Below are 23,120 nucleotides of genomic sequence, written 5' to 3'. Positions count from 1 at the left end.
ACATGACACTTTAACCCTAATGCTTCAGCATGAATCTAAGAATGAGAATATTCTCCTATGTAACCAAACTACCATTATCCTACCTAAGCCAATTAGCAGTGATTCCATGGTATCATCTAATGTACAATTTGCATTCAAAATTTCATTATTTTCTTAAAGGCTAGCTTTTTTTTTTTTTTAAAGTCAGGATCCATTCAGACTTCACACTTTACATTTGATCTATCACTTTAGTACTAATTGAGAACTGTCTTCTCTTGTTTGTTTCTATATATATGATACTGACTTTTTAAAAACAGCTTTATTAGCAATATAGTGATATGTGATAAGTTGTACATAAAGTATACAGTTTGATTAGTTTTGATGTATATAAGCCGGTGAAGCTATCATCACAGTCGAGAGTGTGGCTGGGTGCGGTGGCTCATGCCTGCGCTCCTAGAACTTTAGGAGGCTGAGGCCCACTGATTGCTTGAGCTCAGGAGTTCGAGACTGGTCTGGCCAACATGATGAAACCTCATCTCTACAAAAAAATGCAAAAATTAGCCAGGCCTGGTGGCATGTGCCTGTAGTCCCAGCTACTTGGGAAGCTGAAGTGGGATCATCTGAGCTTGGGAAGTTGAGGCTGTAGCGAGCTGTGATCATGCCACTGCACTCTAGCCTGGGCAACAGAGTGAGACCCTGTCCAAAAAAAAAAACACAAAAAAATGGTAAACATATCCATCACCATACCCCTGAGATTGATTCATACCTCTGGAATATACAAATATTTGTATATTTTTCTTGGTTATAGATTTCTAGCTTGACAGTTGTTTTTTTCTTCCGGTATTTAAAAAATGTTGCACCACTGTCTTCTCACTTGCATTGTTTCTGATGCGAAATCTGCCTTTATCCTTATCTTTTTCCCTTTCTACATAGTGTGTCCTTTTTCCTGTGGCTGCTCTTGTGCGTTTGATTGTGATGTGTCTTAATATGGTTTTCTTCATGTTTCTTGTATTGGGGTTCATAGAGTTCCTTGGATGCATGGGGTTTGTAGTTTTCATCAACTTTGGAACATTTTTGGCCATTTGTTCTTCACACATATTTTCTGCCCCACTTCGCTCTTCTCATTTGAGGACTCTAGTTACATATGTGTTTGGGTGGTTGAAGCTGTCTCACAGCTTATTGATGCTCTCTATTTTTTAAATTATTTTTTTCTTTGTGTTTTGAATAGTTTCTATTGCTGTATCTTCAAGGTTATTAATCTTTCCTTTGGTATCTACTCTTCAGTTAATCTTCTGGTATAATTTTCATCTCACATATTTTATTAGTAGATTTCATCTCAAGAAATTTAATTTGTATTGATAAAAATATCTTTCATAATTCTACCTTTGGAATATATGGACTACAGTTATAATTTTTAACGTCCTTGTTTTCTAATTCTAACATCTGTTTCAGCTTAGGGTTGGTTTTGACTTTTTGACTTTTGAGTATACACGTTCCCTTGGGCTTCAGAGAGGTTCAACTTTGGCCTTCAGCCTCTTCATACTCATCTGGTGATTTTATTAACTTTTACAAATTTCACCTCTTAACTTTTGAGACAAATGGCTACCAGGTATATCTCTTTTTTCTCATCCTATCACTGAAAGCTTGGTCATGGTATTTCTTTTTTTTTTTTGAGACAGAGTCTCACATTGTCGCCCAGGCTGGAGTGCAGTGGTGCGATCTCGGCTCACTGCAAGCTCCGCCTCCCAGGTTCACGCCATTCTCCTGCCTCAGCCTCCCGAGTAGCTGGGACTACAGGCGCCTGCCACTACACCTGGCTAATTTTTTTTGTATTTTTAGTAGAGACGGGGTTTCACCATGTTAGCCAGGATGGTCTCGATCTCCTGACCTCGTGATCCACCCGTCTCGGCCTCCCAAAGTGCTGGCATTACAGGCGTGAGCCACCACGCCCGGCCGGTCGTGGTATTTCTAATAGTCTGTTGGACATCTTTTCAGCTCATTGACAGTTCATAGTTACCCTGGGTAAAACTGAGCCAGCTCTCCTTGATTTCTTCACTTAGGTATTGATAACACTATTCTCTTACTGTCATTTTGGACCTCACCCTTATTTTAGCCTATAGTCCAATCCATTGTTATATCCTTTTACTTCTGTCTTTGAAATAGTTTTTATACCTGTCTTTTCCTGTGGCTACCACACTTTATTAATTTTGACTTTGTTATGGACTGAAATTTTATGTCCCCACAAAATTTATATGTTGAATTCCTTTTTTTTTCTTTTTTGAGACGGAGTCTCGCTCTGTCACCCAAGCTGGAGTGCAGTGGTGCGATCTTGGCTCGCTGCATCCTCCACCCCCTATGTTCAAGCAATCCTCCTGCCTCACCCTCCTGAGTAACTGGGATTACAAGCACATGCCACCATGCCTGGATAATTTTTGTATTTTTAGTAAAGACTGGGTTTCACCATGTTGGCCAGGTTGGTCTCAAACTCCTGACCTCAGGTGATCCACCCACTTTGGCCTCCCAAAGTGCTGGGATTACAGGCGTGAGCCGCTGCGCCTGGCCAAAATTCCTAACCCTCAATATAATGATATTAGGAGCTAGGCCCTTTGGGAGGCAATTAGATCATGCGGGTAGAGCTCCTGTGAATAGGATTAGTGCTGTTGTACAGAGAGACATGAGAGCGGCTTCTCTTTCTGCTCTCTACCATGTGAGGATACAGTGAGAAAATGGCCATCGGCAAACGAGGAAGTGGACCTTCCAGACACTGGATCTGCTGTCACCTTCATGTTGGACTTCCTGGCCTCCAGAACTGTGAGAAATAAGTGTTCGTTATTTAAGCCATTATGGTATATTTGTTTTTTTTTTTTTTTTTTTTTTTTTTTTAAGCTAAAATATTTTATTTCTTCTATAACCTTTTCTTTTTTTTTTTTTTTTCTTTTTTTTTATTAATTTATTTATTTTTATTGATCATTCTTGGGTGTTTCTCACAGAGGGGGATTTGGCAGGGTCATAGGACAATAGTGGAGGGAGGGTCAGCAGATAAACAAGTGAACAAAGGTCTCTGGTTTTCCTATGCAGAGGACCCTGCGGCCTTCCGTAGTGTTTGTGTCCCTGGGTATTTGAGATTAGGGAGTGGTGATGACTCTTAACGAGCATGCTGCCTTCAAGCATCTGTATAACAAAGCACATCTTGCACCACCCTTAATCCATTTAACCCTGAGTGGACACAGCACATGTTTCAGAGAGCACAGAGTTGGGGGTAAGGTCACCAATCAACAGGATCACAAGGCAGAAGAATTTTTCCCAGTACAGAACAAAATGAAAAGTCTCCCGTGTCTACCTCCCTCTACACAGACATGGCAACCATCCGATCTCTCAATCCCTTCCCCGCCTTTCCCCCACTTCTATTCCACAAAACCGCCATTGTCATCATGGCCCATTCCCAATGAGCTGCCGGGTACACCTCCCAGACGGGGCGGTGGCCGGGCAGAGGGGCTCCTCACTTCCCAGTAGGGGTGGCCGGGCAGAGGCGCCCCTCATCTCCCGGACCGGGCGGCTGGCCGGGCGGGGGGCTGACCCCCCACCTCCCTCCCAGACGGGGCGGCTGGCCAGGCAGAGGGGCTCCTCACTTCCCAGTAGGGGCGGCCGGGCAGAGGCGCCCCTCACCTCCCGGATGGGGCGGCTGGCCGGGCGGGGGGCTGACCCCCCCACCTCCTTCCCGGACCGGGCGGCTGGCCGGGCAGAGGGGCTCCTCACTTCCCAGTAGGGACGGCCGGGCAGAGGCGCCCCTCACCTCCCGGACGGGGCGGCTGGCCGGGCAGGGGGGCTGACCCCCCCACCTCCCTCCCGGACGGGGCGGCTGGCCGGGCAGAGGGGCTCCTCACTTCCCAGTAGGGGCGGCCAGGCAGAGGCGCCCCTCACCTCCCGGACGGGGCGGCTGGCCGGGCGGGGGGCTGACCCCCCCCACCTCCCTCCCGGATGGGGCGGCTGGCCTGGCGGGGGCTGACCCCCCCACCTCCTTCCCGGACTGGGCGGCTGGCCGGGCAGAGGGGCTCCTCACTTCCCAGTAGGGGCGGCCGGGCAGAGGCGCCCCTCACCTCCCGGACGGGGCGGCCGGGCGGGGGGCTGACCCCCCCACCTCCCTCCTGGATGGGGCGGCTGGCCGGGCGGGGGGCTGACCCCCCCACCTCCTTCCCGGACGGGGCGGCTGGCCGGGCAGAGGGGCTCCTCACTTCCCAGTAGGGGCGGCCGGGCAGAGGCGCCCCTCACCTCCCGGACGGGGCGGCTGGCCGGGCGGGGGGCTGACCCCCCCACCTCCCTTCCGGTCGGGGCGGCTGGCCTGGCAGGGGGCTGACCCCCCCACCTCCCTCCCGGACGGGGTGGCTGGCCGGGCGGGGGGCTGAACCCCCCCACCTCCTTCCCGGACGGGGCAGCTGGCTGGGCAGAGGGGCTCCTCACTTCCCAGTAGGGGCGGCCAGGCAGAGGCGCCCCTCACCTCCCAGACGGGGCGGCTGGCCAGGCAGGGGGCTGACTCCCCCCACCTCCCTCCCAGACGGGGTGGCTGGCCAGGCGGGGGGCTGACCCCCCCACCTCCCTCCCGGACGGGGCGGCTGGCCGGGTGGGGGCTGACCCCCCCACCTCCCTCCCGGACGGGGGCGGCTGGCCGGGCGGGGGGCTGACCCCCCACCTCCCTCCCGGATGGGGCGGCTGGCCTGGTGGGGGCTGACCCCCACCTCCCTCCTGGATGGGGTGGCTGCCGGGCAGAGACGCTCCTCACTTCCCAGACGGGGTGGCTGCCGGGCGGAGGGGCTCCTCACTTCTCATATGGGGTGGTTGCCAGGCGGAGGGTCTCCTCACTTCTCAGACGGGGCGGCTGGACAGAGACGCTCCTCACCTCCCAGACGGGGTCGCGGCCGGGTAGAGGCGCTCCTCACTTCCCAGATGGGGCGGCGGGGCAGAGGCGCTCCCCACATCTCAGACGATGGGCGGCTGGGCAGAGACGCTCCTCACTTCCTAGATGGGATGGTGGCCGGGAAGAGGCGCTCCTCACTTCCTAGATGGGATGGCGGCCGGGCAGAGACGCTCCTCACTTTCCAGACTGGGTAGGCAGGCAGAGGGGCTCCTCACGTCCCAGATGATGGGCGGCCAGGCAGAGACGCTCCTCACTTCCCAGACGGGGTGGCGGCCCGGCAGAGGCTGCAATCTCGGCACTTTGGGAGGCCAAGGCAGGCGGCATGCTTCGCTGGGTGGTCAGAGCTATTCGCCCATAGTCCGTAGCCCAGAGCCGGGGCTGCTCGGCTCTCCGTCCCGGGGGGCCGGGGCCGGGCTGGAGGCGTGCGAGCCTCTCACCGCCGCCTCCCAGCGCAGCCACCCGAGCCGCCGCCGCCGCCGCCGCCGCGGCCTCCCTCCATGGCTGCGGCCGGTATATTTGTTATAGTAGCTCAAACTAAGGCATCTAGAGGATTACTGTCACTTTTATATTGGTCTTCTTGCCTCCAGGCTCTTTTCTTCAAGTTCATTCATTGTACACTGCTGCCTCATTTCTGTTTCTAAAGTGTAAGTCTCATCTGTCATTTCTCTTGCCCACCGTTTCAATAACTACCTCTTGCCTACAAAATACAAGTTGTTTAGCATCCTTCCATCCTTCCACATTATGGTTGCATTTTTTTTTAATCTTAATCTCTTGCTGTTTTGTTTCTTTGTGCATTCTTTAGGAAGAATAGAGGGCAGTATCATACAGTGTTTACCAGTGGAGACTCTAGAATTAGAATGTCTGGATTTGAATCTTGGCATTACAACTTAGTAAAGTATTAGGTATTTTACTTCAACTCAGCATCAGGGTTCTCAGCTGTAAGATGGGCTTCATATATAGCATATGGTAATAGGTCTGTTTATAAAGTGCTTAGTACAGTGTCTGGCATGTAGTAAAATTGCAGTAATATTAACTATTACTGTCATTTGTTCATGGCTCTTCTAGTTCCTTGTATATATTCATGTTCCTTTTTCTGTATGGAGTTCCCCTCCTCCTTACCCTCCTATCCATTTGAAATCCTACCCCTTGTATAATATCCAGGTCAGATGCCACATTCCTCAAGTTCCCACACCGTGAATTCTCATTTTTCATCAGCATTGTGTTTTTATCTTTAACTGTCTTATGTTAGTGTTTATGTACGTGGTTTTAAGCTTGTTGAAGGCAAGGACTGTGTCTCTTACCTTCTTTGGCATCTCTTTTGGTACATGTGATAGTTGCTTAGTGTTTGTTGAATTTGTGAATGAATTGTGGTTCTACGTGACCATACTTATGAATTGTTTGACCTAGAGTGAATTGCCTGTTAAATTAACTGTCTTTAAATTATAATCTTCCTAGTTGCTGATGTTTTTAGATTGCTAAATTATACCTTTTCAACCTTAACACAGTAATGCCACATTTTCTTTCTGGCTATTATTGCTAGTTTGTTTATGAGCATTAGTTAGAGTTCTCTGATGAAGTGTACTCATTGTTTAATATCAAAATAAAATTTCAGTTTGGTGTCACTTTTCTGTCATTGAATTCCTGGCAGGCCAGAAAGACAAACTATACCAGTGTACTATTATACCAGTGTATTAAACTTAGCGCCTGTTAAATGATGTTGCACAGAAATGACACCCACATTTAATGGAAGTGTTAGAGTCAGTCATTAAATTAAAGGAATTAAATATGCTTCTAACCCAAGAAGACCTCTAGTTCTTAAGCATTAGGGCTTCAAATAATTTGCTTTTAACAAATCTCATTCCATTCAGATTCAGTTCAGGGAAGAGCAGATTAAGTTCAGTTGAGGGGACCTGAAACTTAAAAGAGGGACTGTGATTAGTTGTTGCACTACAAATTTTAAAGCTGGAGTTCTTGAAAGAAAAAAGAAAAAGAATGCTGGGAAATGGAAGAGCAAGGAGAGTTATTTCTCTCTCTTCCCTCACTAGACTGTGAGCTTTTAAAGGACAGGGACCATACGTTGCTTGTGTCTGTCTCTGAGCTCTGTCATAGTACTTCATGCAGTGAATATTTATTGAGTGGAGTTCTAAATCTAGAAAGTGAAAAATTGCATCTAACGTTATTTCCATAGTAATGTAAAGCCTCCCCACTCTGTAACGCATTACTTTGATTCATATGCCCATGGAGTAATTTCAAAAAGTCCTATATGAAAAAGAAAAGAATAAATAAAACCTGTATAGTTTTTAAGGCTTTTTTTTTTTTTTTTTTTTAATGGCAGCCTGGTCAACATGGTGAAACTCTGTCTCTATTAAAAGGACAAAAATTAGCCAGGCATGGTGGTGCGTGTCTGTGATCCCAGCTACTCCGGAGGCTAAGGCATGAGAATTGCTTGAACCCAATAGGCAGAGGCTTCAGTGAGCCGAGATTGCATTACTGCCCTCCAATCTGGGTGACAGAGTGAGACTCTGTCTCAAAAAATAAATAAAATAAATAAATAAATAAATAAAATATAATAAGGAAGTCTCTCTTTTCTGAAGGTTCAGAGTTGTTAGACCAAGGTCCTGATACTGTTACACTTGCCATTTAAAGCCTATGGAGGTATCTCCCCTTTCTCCCCCAGGACCACCTTTATAAACTGGTGATTCCATTCTCCTGGGTTTAACATCTTTTTGAGTTTTTTTTTTTTTTGTATCATTGGAGGGGATGGTTTCTGTAACTGTGGGAGTGGGAAGGTAAAAAGTTTTTCCATTCTTGAAGCTGGTCCAAGACATACGTCTTATTGAATACTTTCTGTCTTTTATACGCATTATTAAGGGAGATAATATGGAATACTTCACATTATAAGTAAATTACATATTAGGTGTTTTATAAATGATAACATTATTTAGTTTATTGTTAAAAATGGTAAAAGAATGTTATACAGGTACAAAACAGGAAAAATGCTTAAAATTTTGTGAATGTGCCCCAGAAAACTAAATAATTAGAAGTTAGTCTGCCTGCACATTGTTGATAACTTTAAGTGTAGTTAGGTCCATTAGTTTAAAATTTGCCTTTTAAAAGTTAGTGGGTTTTTAAAAAAATAAATGTATTATTATTTATTTTTGAGATGGGATCTCACTGTGTTGCCTAGGCTGTTCTAAAACTCCTGGGCTCGAGCAGTCCTCCTACCTCAGCCTCCCAAGTAGCTGGGATTATAGGTGTGCACCACTGCACCTGGTTCCTGAAAGTTTCTTTTATTTAAAAAAAAAATCTAACAATTGACTTGCTAATATTAAATGAATGTTTACAATAAAAAATGTTATTTTCCCCTATTGAAAATAATGTATTGAAATCAGTGTGTTCTAGGTCAGTGGCTTCAAAGACTCCAGTTGGATTCATTGGACTGGGCAACATGGGGAATCCAATGGCAAAAAATCTCATGAAACATGGCTATCCACTTATTATTTATGATGTGTTCCCTGATGCCTGCAAAGAGTTTCAAGATGCAGGTGAACAGGTAAGACCTTTTCTTTAGATTTGTTTTAGATTTTGAGAATGAAAAATGAATATACATTCAAATAAGTGACAGCTTCTTAGAAGTATACCCAATGGAGTTGTAAACCTAATTCATTGTTAATTTTATATATATGTAATCATTCATCCAACATCCAGATTTGCAGTAAAGGAGAGTTCTCGTCAGACATTCAGGGGTATCTATTCTTTGGCAGGTGACTTGGAACATTTTGCACGTTTGGTCAGAGGGCCTTGTTTTAGCTCTGTATCAGTTTTCTGAGATAGTAACTTTACTGATTGTGCTGTTAAAGTAGTTAGTTTGGTGGAAATAACCTCCTGTGTTATTAAAAGCACATATGTCTTTAAAACAAGAGTAGGCTTAGAGATATAAAGCTTAGTTTGAGTTGAAGCTCAGATACATGCTTTCTTACTGGGGGCAAGTTACATCACTTCTGCTGATTTCCTCATTCTTAAAATGTGAACGATGACAACCTATGCCATTAGGTTGTGAAGCTCAAATGAGAGAATGTATGTGAACATACTTTGAAAACATCATATGGCAGCACTTTGTGAATAATTATTAGTTATTGGCCATAAACCAGGAGACAGCCTAAAAACACTATGTCCTATAATGAAGAGTTGAGTTATAGTGGATCTCTAGTGTTTTTAGGCTATCATTCATGTTTAAAGAATTTTGGTACTAGAGTTTATCATGTTGGATGATGACATCTGCTGGTTAAGTCTTGAGTTGTTTGGATTTGTTAAACTTTATCAATAACTCAAATTACAGGAGACCATGTATCAGTATCTGAATATAGTTTGTTTTTTCTAGATATGAGGGAAATTCTTCTTGGTCAAGTTGTAGAGTGGTAACTGAGGATAGTGTGTGATCCCAGAACAGAGAATACTAAAAAATTCCTGAGAAAAAGGTGAGAGAAAAAAATTACACAGCCAACTTCTAGATAATAGACTTGAAAGTAAATACTGAAAAATGCTATACCTAGTTACAGAACAGCTTTAGGTAACTTAGAAGCCATTTTCAGAACTATATATCTGAATCTTTTTCCTTTCCATGGTTTTTGTGCCATATGGAAATTGCAGCAGTATAGTGTGAGGATGGAAGTATGACTTTGGAACTTTTCAGGATAGTGTTGTGGCTGCTTCTGCCTGTTCAGTCTCTGAATACGGATATTACACTCCCAGTATAGCAGGCTTACAGGCCTAATTAATGTAGGGACTTAGTAGCCTTGTTGGAGAGATTTGATCAGTCGTATAGTAGAGAATCTCGGAAAGGTGGCCTTTTACCATCTTCAGAGATGGTGAGCATTTCAAGTTGATATTTAGTCTGAGATGAACCAATTAGTAGTTATTTTGAGGAGACAGTTATTACTTTTTGGGATAACACATCTATTTGGTATTGCCATTTTACAGTGGTTTATCTGTTAGTAAGAGTAACAAGGGTACTTGATCTCTAAACAGAGGAAATATCTTCAATTAAATACAGAATTTAACCAAAGAGTGGGGTAGGAATTGAATGGGGACTATTACCCTAGACTGGCAAAGCAGAAGCTTGTGACCTTTTACGTTGTTACAGACACAGGTACTCTTCCCTCTATGCCTGTAGTACTTCCAGCTTGTATGTGGAACGACTGTAATGATCATCACTGCTTTGTGAATCTCTCCTGCTTTTTCCCAGAATTCTAGAGCTTTCTGATGCTCTGCCTGAATTACCTCATACTCTGAAGTTACCAGGCTTACCTCTGTTTCCCAACAAGTTTCTTATTTCTTTAGTGTTGCTAATTTTAGGTAGGTATGAAGGAAGGCTGCCTTAAGAATAAGGCTTATCCCTGCATGAAGGAGATATTTATGTTTTGAAAGGGAGAGAAAAGAATCTAATACAGTATTTAGTGAGCACCTACTATGTGTCAGGTCTTTTGCTAAATATTTTGTATGTATTATCTCATTTTATCTTTGCAACAGAAGTGCTATCAAGAAACCAATGCTTGGAGAAGCTAAATAATATCCCTAACGTTATATAGTGGTTCTTATTATCTGCAGTTTCACTTTCTACGATTTCACTTACCTATGGTCAAATGTGGTCTGAAAATGTTAAGTACAAAATTCAAGAAATAAACAATTTATAAGTTTTAAATTGCATGCCGTTCTGAGTAGCATGATGAAATCTTGTGCTGTCCAGCTCTGTCCCAACTTGGATGTGAATCATCCCTTTGTCCAGCGTCTCCATGCTGTAGACACTCCCTGGCCCATTAGTCACTTACTAGCCGCCTCAGTGATCGGGTGTTGTGATATCGCGTGCTTATTTTCAGGTAACCCTTATTTTATTTCATAATGGTCCAAAGCGCAAGAGTAGTGTTGCTCGCATATTGTTATAATTGTTCTATTTTATTGTTGTTGTTAATTTCTTACTGTGACTAATTTATAAATTAAACTTTATCATAGGAGTGTATATATAAAGAAAAACTGGCTGGGCGCGGTGTCTTGTGCCTATAATCCCAGCATTTTGGGAGGCCAAGGCAGACGGATCACCTGAGGCCAGGAGTTCAAGACCAGCCTGGCCAATGTGGCGAAACCCCGGCTCTACTAAAAATACAAAAATTAGCCAGGCGCGGTGGCATGTGTCTGTGGTTTCAGCTACTTGGGAGGCTGAGACATGAGAATCGCTTGAGCCCAGGAGGCGGAGGTTGCAATAAGCCGAGATTGCACCACTGCAGTCCAGCCTGGATGACAGAGGGAGACTCTGTCTCAAAAAAAAAAAAAAAAAAAAAAAAAAAAAAAAAAGCTGTGCGTGGTTGTGTGTGCCTGTAGTCCCAGCTACTTGGGAGGCTGAGGTGGGAGGATTACTTGAGCCTAGGAGGTTGAGGCTGCAGTGAGCTGTGTGCTCCAGCCTGGGTGATGGAGTGAGACCTTGCCTTAAAAAGAAAAAAAAACAAACCAGAAAACATAGTCTATATGTTTATATAACATAGTCTGTATAGGATTTGGTACTGTCTGTGGTTTCAGGCATCCACTGGGAGTCTTGGAATGTATACCTCTCAGAGGAGGGGTTACCACTGTGTAGTGAATGAATAGCAAGAGCCAATGTCTAAACAAAGGTCTTTGACTTCGGAGTTTTGGTTCTTTTTGAAATTAATGTGAAAGACATTTTTGAGTGTGTGTATGTGACATCTGTGTTGATGATTCTGAAATGTAGCTACCTGTTAACCTATTTATAAACTAGATTGCTGGAAAATAAGGTGCCTAGATCAGTCAAGCCACTGATCATTTGTCTCCCTTGCCTTCTCTTGTGTGGTTCTGTACCCACGGAGTTACAATTTAATAATATTTATCTATTGTATGGGTTGTTTAGTGGGTTGAATAGTGGCCCACCTCCCCAACCCCCAAAGATGTCCTATAAAATTGTTAGGAGAAAACACAGAGGTAAATCTTTATGACTTTGGATTTGGCGAAGGATTCTTAGATATGACACCAAGAGCATGAGCAACAAAATGATAAATAGGTAAATTGGACTTTATCAAAATTAAAAACTTGTGCTCCAGAGAACACCATCAATAAAGTGAAAAACAATTCACAGAATGGGATAAAATATTTGCAAATCATATATCTGATAAGGAATTTGTATCTAGAATATACGAAGAAGTCTTACAACGCCAGCATAAGACAAGTAACTCAATTAAATGGGCAAAGGATTTTAATAGACATTTCTCCCAGGAAGATATATGAATGACCCAGTAAACATGTGAAAAGATGCTCAACATCATTAGGCATCGTAGAAACGTAATCAGAACAGCCGGGTGAGGTGGCTTATGCCTGTAATCCCAACAGTTTGGGAGGCCGAGGCAGGTGGATCACTTGAGGTCAGGAGTTCAAGACCAGCCTGGCCAACGTGGTGAAACCCTGTCTTTACTAAAAATGCAAAAAAAATTAGCCGAGCGTGGTGGTGTGCACCTGTAATACCAGCTATTCAGAAGGCTGAGGTGGGAGAATTGCTTGAACCCAGGAGGTGGAGGTTGCAGTGAGCCGAGATTGCCACCACTGCACTCCAGCCTGGGTGACAGAGTAAGACTCTGTCTCAAAAAAAAAAAACAAAAAAAAAACATCAAAACCATGAGACACACCCACTAGAATCTAGATTAAAAAGTTAGATAACAATGTGTTTGTGAGGTAAAAGTTGGAGCCCTCATACACTGCTAGTGGAAATGTAAAATGGTACAGCCACTTTGGGAAAGAGTTTGGGAGTTCCTCAAATAATTAAAAGTTTAGAATTATGCCATGACCCAGCAATTTCACACCTAGCTATATACCCAAGAGAAATAAAAAATTTGTATCCACACGGAAACATGTATTTAGCAACATTATTCATCATCACGAAAAAGTGGAAACAACGCAAAAATCTGTCAGCGGATAGAATGTCCAAACAAAATGTGTTATATCCATACAATGATGATTATTCAGTAATAAAAAGAAATGAAGTACTAATATTTGCTGCAACATTGATAAACCTTGAAAGCATGCTGCGTGAAGGAAGCCAGTCACAAAAGACCACATACTATAGACTTTTCCTGAAAGTCCAGAATAAGGAAGTCTATATAGAGACACAAAGTAGATCAGTGGTTGCTTAGCGCTGGGGAAGAGGGAAAGTTGGGCATAGAGGAATGATAGCTAATGCGTATAAGATTTCTGGTTTTTTTTTTTTTTAAATGAAGTCTCACTCTGTCACCAGGCTGGAGTGCAGTGGTGCGATCTTGGCCTACTGCAACCTCCACCTCCTGGGTTCGAGTGATTCTTCTGCCTCAGCCTCCCGAGTAGCTGTGACTACAGGCACGCGCCACCACGCCCAGCTAATTTTTTTTTTTTTTTTTTTTTTTGAGATGGAGTCTTGCTCTGTCGCTCAGGCTGGAGTGCAGTGGCGCAATCTTGGCTCACTGCAACGTCCGCCTCCCGGGTTCAAGCAATTCTCCTGTCTCAGACTCCTGAGTAGCTGGGATTACAGGCACATGTCACCACGCCTGTCTAATTTTTGTATTTTTAGTAGAGATGGGGTTTCACCATACTGGCTAGACTGGTCTCGAACTCCTGACCTCAGGTGATCCACCCGCCTTGGCCTCCCAAAGTGCTGAGATTATAGGTGTGAGCCACCGCGCCCGGCCAATTTTTTGTATTTTTAGTAGAGACGGGGTTTCACCATGTTGGCCAGGATGGTCTCGATCTCTTGACCTCGTGATCTGCCCACCTCGGCCTCCCAAAGTGCTGAGATTACAGGCGTGAGCCACCATGCCTGGCCAGGTTTCTTCTTGAAAAGATTCTAAAATTGATTGTCATCATGGTTGCATATATCTGTGAATATGTTAACAGGGCCTTTGGTATACTTTAAATGGGTGAATTGTATGCGAATTATATGTCAGTGAAGCTATTAAAAAAGATATATTCAAGTTCTAACTCCTAGTACCTGTGAATGTGACCTTTTTGGAAACAGGGTCTTTGACGATCTAAAGTTAAGATGAGATCATCGTGGATTTAGGGTGGACCCTAAAGCTAATGACAAGTGTCCTTACCAGAGACAGAAAAGAAGACACAGAGACACAGAGGGGAAGGCCATATGAAGATGAAGGCAGACATTAGAGTTATGCTGCTGCCAGCCAGAGAATATCAGGAGCCATCAGAAGCTGGAAAAGGCAAAGACGGATCCTCCCTTTGAGCCTTTGTGGGGAGTGTGTCTCTCTTGACACCTTGATTTCAGACTTCTGGCCTCCAGAGCTGTGAGAGAGTAAATTTCTGTTGTTTTAAGCGACGGTGCTTGTGGTAACTTGTTGCAGCAGCTGTGGAAAACTAATGCAGCAAACATTGGGAATCTACAAAATGTGTAGGTTTTGAATCTTTCTATACCACTTAGTATCTGTGCAATCTTGGGCAAGTTTTTCAGTGTCTCTATACGCTTGTTTCCACATGTATGAAGGATAATCATACTGTTTTCATAGACTTGTTATAGGGATTAAGTGAGTTAATTATGCATGGAGCTTAAAGTAGCATTTGGCACATATTAATCACTGTATGTTAATGTTAACTATAAATTAGTTTCTGTGTGCCTTAGTTTCACCTCTGCTGTACACAGCTGTTCCTCTTCTCATGCTGTCCATTCAACAGGTAGTATCAGATATTCTCTCCTTTTTTGTGAAGAAAAGTTACTTTTTATTGCTCTAATCACTATGGGTTAAGGCTACTGTAGACTACCTTAGCAAAATGGGATAGGACCTTCATTAAGTCACTAATGTAACAGATGTTTCTCGAGAACTTTCTATGTGCCAGGCACTGGGAATATAGCTCAGAACAAGACAGTCACAGTCCTTGCCTTTAGGGACCAATAGGTGGTGTTAGATTATCAAATTACACAAATATGTGATTCCAAATTGTGATAAGTCTAAAGAAAAAGTAAAAGGTCACATTAGTTTTTAATAAAATATGTGTTACATTAGGTGAGAGGGTGGTTAGGGGAATTCTCTCTAAAGACTAGACATTTAGGCAGACAGCAAAAGAATAAGTAGGATTTATCCAGATTAAGAATGAGGACAAAGGAGCAATTTCCTTAAAAAGTGGAGCCTCAGTCTTTGCTGAAGACTTTTACTTTAGGTCAACAGAGATAGCTTGAGTAACTACCAAATGTCTAGTGGTTTACCTAATGCTGTTGGGAAATAAAACAGATTGAGTTGGATGTGACGAGGTGTTGGATATGTCTTAGGTGGCAAGACCAACTAATACTGCAAGGAAGTTTCTATTGTAATTTTACTATAATTAAGTGCTAAGGCAATTTTTGAGGAAGAAAAAAATAAGCAACTCTTAAGGATCATTTCATTTCTGATAGGGAATTATAGGAAGATTGCATATAATCTTTACTCACGCAACAAAGATTGTATTATCGTTGTAGTCTGAAATGAAAGTCATGAAGGACAAGGTCTCCAAGATTCCTGCATAAAAATTTGAGGGTTCCAGGACACAGACTCAGTTACTGGGTTTTCCTTTTTCTTCTTCCTTGCAATATGTCACTGGGTGTGAAGAAGGAAAGAAGGTGGGTTCTGGGTCGGTGCTCCTCCCAGATTAGTGAATAATAGCGAAGACTTAGCTTCTTGTGCACAGTTGCCACTCCTCCCCCAATACACAGTGGGGAAAATTCTGTGTGTGGTTCACCCTGAGGCAGGAAGCCTGGAAGAAAGAATCTTCTTGCCTCTCTTCCTCACATCTCTCATTCTCTTAAGCATCTTGACTCTAAGAGGTCCTCTGAGTATTGATTTTAACAGCAGTGGAAGGTAGGACAGTGTGAAATTCAGATGAATGAAGTGAGAAAGGTAAAGGGTGAAAAAGCTTTGGTCCTGAGGGCAACAGAAAATGAAAGCATTTGTTGATAAATGATTTACGTTGGCAGCTTAGAGAATGTTTTGAACAGTGGCCATGTCATCAGAACAAGTGTGATTTCCTAAGAGCACTACTTTAAAAGGTAATATTAATTTGGATGAATACGTTCTGATATATTAAAATGTCAACATTCTTATTTCATAGCTATGTTTAGTTTTTTAAAATGTTGGATAAAAGAAAAAACGAATTTCATTCTATTACCATAAGGCAAAGACATGACTTGGGATGAGATGGAAAAGTATGTGTGAAACCTTGAAACTTTTTGCCACAATAGTGCCCTGAAGGGTTTAAAGGTTAAAAAATTCAGCGTATATTTGAGTTGACTCATACATTTTTAAGGACGGGTGTCCATTTCCTCCCTCTATGTTACTATATCAAGTCAAGCTGATGAAGTGAGAGCCAAAGAAAACAAGCCCATCCCCCAACACCCCACCAAGATTGCAGAAATGCTGGTTAGTTGATTTCTAATGTCAACTGTTCTTTCAGTGAGAGATTTGCAGGGAAGAAAATCAGATGTTTTGAAGAAGTGCTTTTCTTTTTTTGAAAGCAAAAACTGAGAATTTATTGTTTCATGTATTGGAAGAGTTGGGGAGTGGCCTGACCTCTGGCAGAGCTGAATTTAGTGACATAGATATAGCCAGATTCTTTTCTTTTCTCTTTGCTTCTTGAGTCTGCTTTTCTCCATCAGGCTCCTCTCTCCCTTCAAGGTGCAAGATGGCCACCTGCAGTTCCAGGTGAAGAAGTGTTTTAGAATATTATGACCCTGGAGGCTTTTCTTCAAGCTTTAGTAAAACCGTAGTCATGCACCTCATAAGGATGTTTTGGTCATGGACTGCATACATAAAGGTGGTTCCATAGGATTATAATAGAGTATTTTTACTGTACCTTTTGTATGTATAGATCATTAAATGTACAAATTCTTACATTATGTTACAGTTGCCTACAGTATTCAGTACATTAACGTTGCTGTACAGGTTTGTAGCCTAGAAGAAATACACTACACCACGAAGGTCTGTAAGTGCTCTCTCTGATGTTCGCGCAACATGAAATAGCCTAACAACTGTCAACCTTATTAAAATAATGATTCAGAAACTGTGATTAGGTATAGAGTTTATTCAGGCCCAAAAGGTGGAAAATGGCCACCTGGAAGCATAAATTCAAGTTGCCTTGAATATATACGATTAGCAGATGTTACAAGTGATTTTGTTTGTTCATTTCTTTTGAGACAGGGTCTCTCTCTGTCACCCAGGCTGGAATGCAGTGGCGGGATCATGGCTCACTGCAGCCTCAACCTCCCAGACTCAAGTGATCCTCCCGCCCCTGCCTCCCAAGTAGTTGGGACCACAGGTGTGCACCACCATGCCCAGCCAATTTTTGTATTTTTGTAGAGACAGGGTTTTGCTTTGTTGCCCAGGCTGGGCTTGAACTCCTGGGCTCAAGTGATCAGCCCACCTTGGCCTCCCAAAGTGTTGGGATTACAGGTGTGAGCCATTGCACCTGGCCCCAGGTGGGTTTTTAAGGAAAAAAGAAGAGGCAGTTCCTAAGTTGTTTAACAAGAGTTTACATTAACATAAATTATTAATTGGCTGTACATTGTTCTTTGTATTCCAAATTCCAGGAATATGACAATAATAAGGGAGGCAGCTAGTCAGGAACAAAAATGCCTTTAAGCAATTGCCACTGGGCACGGAGGGTGGCGCTGGCCAAAGTCCTATGCTTACGTCTCTCTGGGCCTGATAAATTTTGCAAACCTCACATAGTTCAGACTACTTGAAGTTATTTTTCTTTTCTCACAACGCATTTCTCAGAACGTATCTCTTTTGCTTGACTGTACGTGGATTATTAGGGAAATAAAAACTTTGATAAGTTTAATATGTTTTACAGGACTACTTAATAGCTTGTTTATGCCTTTAAGTGTTAACCTATTCTGATAAGGCATTTATAATTGGTTGAACTTGTTATTTGTGGTCATTTTCATAAAATATGTGGACGTTTCCTTATCCCTTTATTTTTTTAATTTAAAAACAAAATCAGAGGGAAGTTTTTATTATATCAGCATTTATTAAAATAAGTTGGGCAGAATGATGGACTCAGAAAATGAGTGTGTTTGTAGGGCAGCCTCCAAGGCCCACAGGAAGCTTGCAGTTGATGTTTTTAACTTTTAGGTTCAGAGGTAATGTGCAGGTTTGTTGTATAGGTAAATTGCATGTCACAGGAGTTTGGTGTACAGATTATTTTGCCACCCAGGTAATAAGCATGGTACCTGGCAGGTAGTTTTTTGATCCTCACCCTCCCTCCCTCCCTCCCCCCTCAGGTACTCTCAAGTGTCTGTTGTTCCTTTCTTTGTGTCCGTGTGTACTCAGTGTTTTGCTCCCACTTATAAGTGAGAACGTGTGGTATTTGGTTTCTTTCCCTGGATTAGTTTGCTTAGGATAATGGCCTCCAGCTCTATCCATGTTGCTGTAAAGGCCATGATCTCATTCTTTTTTATGGCTGCATAGTATTTCATGGTGTATATTTACCACATTTTCTTTATTCAGTCTACCATTGATGGGCATTTAGGTTGATTCCATGTCTTTGCTATTGTGAATAGTGCTATGATGAACATACGGGTGCATGTGTCTTTATGGTGAACTGTTTATATTCCTTTGGGTATGTACTCAATAATGGGATTGCTGGGTTGAATGGTAATTCTGCTTTGAGTTCTTTGGGAAATCACCACACTGCTTCCACAGTAACTCATCTAATTTGCATTCCCACCAGCGGTGTATAAGTGTTCCTTTTTCTCTGCAACCTTGCCAGCATCTGTTATTTTTTGACTTTTTAGTAACAGCCGTTCTGACTGGTGTGATATTGTATCTCATTGTGGTTTTGATTTGCATTTCGCTAATGATTAGTGATGTTCAGCATTTTTTCATGCTTGTTGACTGTGTGTATGTCTTTTTTTGAAAAGTGTCTGTTCATGTCCTTCGCCTACTCTTTAATGCAGTTGTTTGGTTTTTGCTTGTTGATTTAAGTTCCCTTTAGATTCTGAGTAGTAGACTTTTGTGGGATGCATAGTTTGCAAACATTTTCTCCCATTAGGTAGGTTGTCTGTTTACTTTTTGTTGATAGTTTCTTTTGCTGTGCAGAAGCTGTTTAGTTTAATTAGGTCTCATTTGTCAATTTTTGTTTTTGTTGCAATTGCTTTTGATATCTTTGTCTTGAAATCTTTTCCAGGTCCTATGTCTAGAAACAGTATTTCCTAGGTTATCTTCCAGGGTTTTTATAGCTTTAGGTTTTACATTTAAGTCTTTAATCCACCTTGAGTTGAATTTTGAGTATGGTATAAGGAGGGGTCCAGTTTCAGTTTTTTGCATATGGCTAGCCAGTTATTCCAGCACCATTTATTGAATAGGGAGTCCTTTCCTTATTGCTTGGTTTTTTTTTTTTTTTTTTTTTTTGACTTTGCCAAAGATCAGATGGGTATAGGTGTGCAGCATTGTTTCTGTACTTTATTCTGTCCCATTGGTCTGTGTGCCTGTTTTGTTCCAGTACCATGCTATTTTGGTTACTGTAGCCCTGTAGAAAAGTTTGAGTTTGAAGTTGGGTAACATGATGCCTCCAGCTTTGTTCTTTTTGCTTAGGAGTGCCTTGACTATTTGAGCTCCTTTTTTGGTTCCATATACATTTTAAAATAGTTTTTTTCTAATTCTGTGAAGAATGTCATTGGTAGTTTGATAGGAATAGCCCTGAATCTATAAATTGCTTTGGGCAATATGGCCATTTTAACAAAATTGATTATTCCTATCCATGAGCATGGAATGTTTTTCCATTTGTTTGTGTCATCTCTGATTTCTTTGAGTAGTATTTTGTAATTCTTGTTATAGAGATCTTTCACCTCTCTGGTTAGCTGTATTCCTGTATTTTATTCTTTTTGTGGCTGTCGTGAATGGGATTGTGTTCTTGATTTGGCTCTTGGCTTGATTGTTGTTGGTATATAGGAATGTTAGTTATTTTTGCGCATTGATTTTGTGTCTTGGGACTTGGCTGAAGTTGTTTATCAGCTTAAGGAGATTTGGGCTGAGACTATGGGGTTTTCTAGATACAGCGTCATGTCTGCAAACAGGAATAGGTTGACTTCCTCTCTTCATATTTGAGTGCCTTTTATTTCTTGCCTGATTGCTCTGGCCAGGACTTAAGTACTGTGTTGAATAGGAGTGATGAGATAGGGCATCCTTGCCTGGTTCCGGTTTTCAAGAAGAGTGCTTCTACCTTTTGCCCATTCAGTATGATGTTGGCTGTGGGTTTGTTATAGCTTATCCCTTTATTATATTCGTGTTTCTGTTGGAAACAGATGCATCACTTCAACTTTTAGCATCTTTTTAAAAAACATAACTGATAATAATGATCAGATCTTAATATTTTAGAAATTTTGAATCAATAAATTGTGAATGCAGTGATTTAAAAACATAAACCCCGGAACCAAACTGGGCTCAAATCTCAGCTCTGCCATTTGCTAGCTGTGTGACTTCAGATTACTTAACCTTTCTCTGCTTAAATTTCTTATTCTTATATAAAATGGGGATGATAAGAGTACCTTTCTCTTAGCCTAAAAGAACCTGGCACATAGAAAGTACCATTACTGCTGCTGCTACTACTATTACTGCTGCTGCTGCTGCTGTTATTGTATCTATGCTGTACTTCTCCAAAATCTTTATTCTCCAACACACCCCAAACACCGCTGTCTCAGCTGCATTATTGAGTCCAGAATATGTTGAAAGAGAATCATAGATGTATTTTCATTCTTGATTATAGCCAAAAGGCCAAGAAGTGATATGTAGACATATTTCTAAATGAAAGAATGAAGATACAAATTAAAACCAAACTAGGTGGTAAAGTGATTTGACAGCATTCCTGTTTAAGAGTCTGCTCTGCACTGCCCGTTCTGACCCACCTTTATTTTGCGGAAGACACTGGTTTTTCTTTTTAACTTAAGCCTTAGCATCAAGGACATGTGACTTGTGCTTCATTTTCATTGTCTAGGATTTTCCTTGGAGATGCTGCTGATCTATGCCAAAAGTCTGGGATGTATGCACCACTTCTGTGTGAGTTTATTCTGATTGAACTAGGCTTAATTAGATTCTCTTTTCTTTCGTTTTCTCTTTAAAAACTTGGAAACCATTTTGTTGTTCCTGAGTTGTAAGGCTGAACATGTTTGCTTAAGTAAATCTCTTGGGATCTAATCTGGCATCCACTCAGGTCTTGTTAAATGAGAGCTTTAAAAGCCTCTTGCTGAGTGGGCTCCATCATTGTTGACCAAATGTTTCAAGATGTAGGCACAAAGCGCTTTTGTCAGTTTTTCAAGTGTAGTTTAATTTTGAAGTAATTGTGCTTTTCTACTTTTAAAGTATTTAAAAAGTACTTTTAAAGAGTACTTTTAAAGATAAAAAAACACAGGAGTGGCAAGTTTAACAAGATCACATTCTTCTTGTTTCTTTATAAATTTCTGTTACCCATCTGGTTTACTTGGAAGCAATGCTGAACTTGACTTATGTGACTGTTTTATCTAGAAGAGGCAGCAAGATTTTTCTCTTCATGTAAAGCAACAAGGTAACATTTGGCTTCTTCCAATGGATATGTAAAAAGGGTGTGTAGTCCCTTCAGATTACTCTTGGCTCTTCACCCCCCTCCTCATGCTGCAAAGCAGATTTTTTGTTATTAAACAGATTTTTAATTTTTCTTAGATTTTTAATTTATTCAGTCCTCTGCTCTTTATATTACACACCCACCATTGATGCATACTGGCATACAGATAAAGTCTAATTCAGAGAAATTGGCTGCAAGAATTCTTAAAGACTATATTGTGGTTTACACAGAAACCAATTTCCTGTAGTCAAAATTGAGATAATAGAAGAGTACAATTATCTTAATTCATAATAGTATAAGTATGAGGCCATTGGAATTAGCAGGAGATCTGTCTGGGGCAGCCTTGACAATCAGAGCAGAGCCATGTCCCAGAGTCAGCCAGGCCAATGACCATCCCCAGTTATGGAGGTGTTGAAAACCTGCACGGTGAAAGTCCTGCAAATGCTGTGCATTGTGCTGAATCATTGCACGTGCTTCCAGTCCCCTTAGCCCTTTTTCATGGGAACCATACCTTCTTAGAACTTGAGATTACTAAATATGAAAAATATCTCTGTCTAAGTTTCCTTTTTACTTTGGAGATAGGAACCCTGAGAGATAACCCAAATCACTGTTTTTATTTTATAGATTTGGAAACTGAAGCTGGAGATGTTACATAGTTTACACAAAATCACCCATGACTTCTTGGCTGAGCTGCAACTAAACCCGGGTCTCTGGCTTCCCAAATTAGTGTTCCTTTCACCGATCCATGCTGTCTTTGCTTATCCATTCAATTAGCAAATGTAATTGAAGGACTCTAATTAGTTTGGCTTCTAAAGGCTTTTGTAGTTGATGTCAGACTGGCAACAAGGTTGGTTTTTTTTTCCTCCCAGCTTTTGAGTTGTGGCCAGATTTTGTCAGTCAATTATTTCAGGGTCTTGAAGTCATCACATGGATGGTGAGATTATTTGAATGTCTGTTTATCTGTCTGATAAACATGCCTTTGTAGTACAAATTAGAGACTGTTAGGATGTACCAAATACACACACACACACGCACACACACACACAGAGAGAGAGAGAGAGAAAGAGAGTGTGTGTTATTAGGTATAGAGCAGTTGTGGCCAGTACAGTGGTGACATTCCAGCTATCACTACCGTTGTGTGTTTTTTCCGGGCCTGTGAGCTTTGACACTACTTTCCTATATAACTGAGGGGTTAGCAGTATTCTGGCAATGCAGCCATCTCAAGAAGCAGATGCTAGGGATGCAGGGGGCTGATTGGCCACCCCATGCACTTGGCAAGTGCCCGAATTGGCACTGCCAGTTTATGGGATTAAGAAACTTGGAGCTGTGAAACATCCTTAGACCTGTGAGCTAATTGTTGGTGCCCTTCAGGGCCCCTCTAAAGGAGTTACGTAGATGGAATTTAATTTCTTTCAGTGGGAGAGAACTCAATTCCTAAGAGAGAGTTGAAATTAACTCTTAGACCTCAGGTCTTACTGATGTCCCTTAAAGGTCTAGAAGGATGGAGCTGCAATAGAAGGAAAGTATGCCATTGTTTTGCATTGTGTTTATTAGAGTAGGATGAACAAATGGGACTAAGTAACATATATTTGGTATAGTATAGGAGTAGAGAAGTATGACTACTACA

The 23,120-nt window shown here is 42.0% G+C and overlaps 1 protein-coding gene across 1 annotated transcript in view; it reads left to right on the top strand.

Moving 5' to 3' along the window:
* HIBADH (3-hydroxyisobutyrate dehydrogenase) overlaps positions 1-23,120 on the top strand; it is a 136,300-nt gene that overhangs the window by 7,602 nt on the left and 105,578 nt on the right. The window contains exon 2 of the mRNA XM_003807898.4: positions 8,284-8,444. Within this exon, the coding sequence (XP_003807946.1) occupies positions 8,284-8,444 (161 nt within the window). The remainder of the gene's footprint in view (positions 1-8,283; positions 8,445-23,120) is intronic.

This window comes from Pan paniscus, chromosome 6 (assembly GCF_029289425.2).
Source record: "Pan paniscus chromosome 6, NHGRI_mPanPan1-v2.0_pri, whole genome shotgun sequence".
Classification (NCBI taxonomy): Eukaryota; Metazoa; Chordata; class Mammalia; order Primates; family Hominidae; genus Pan; species Pan paniscus.
Note: the sequence above shows the minus strand (reverse complement) of the source record. Positions and strands in the feature narration are given on the sequence as shown.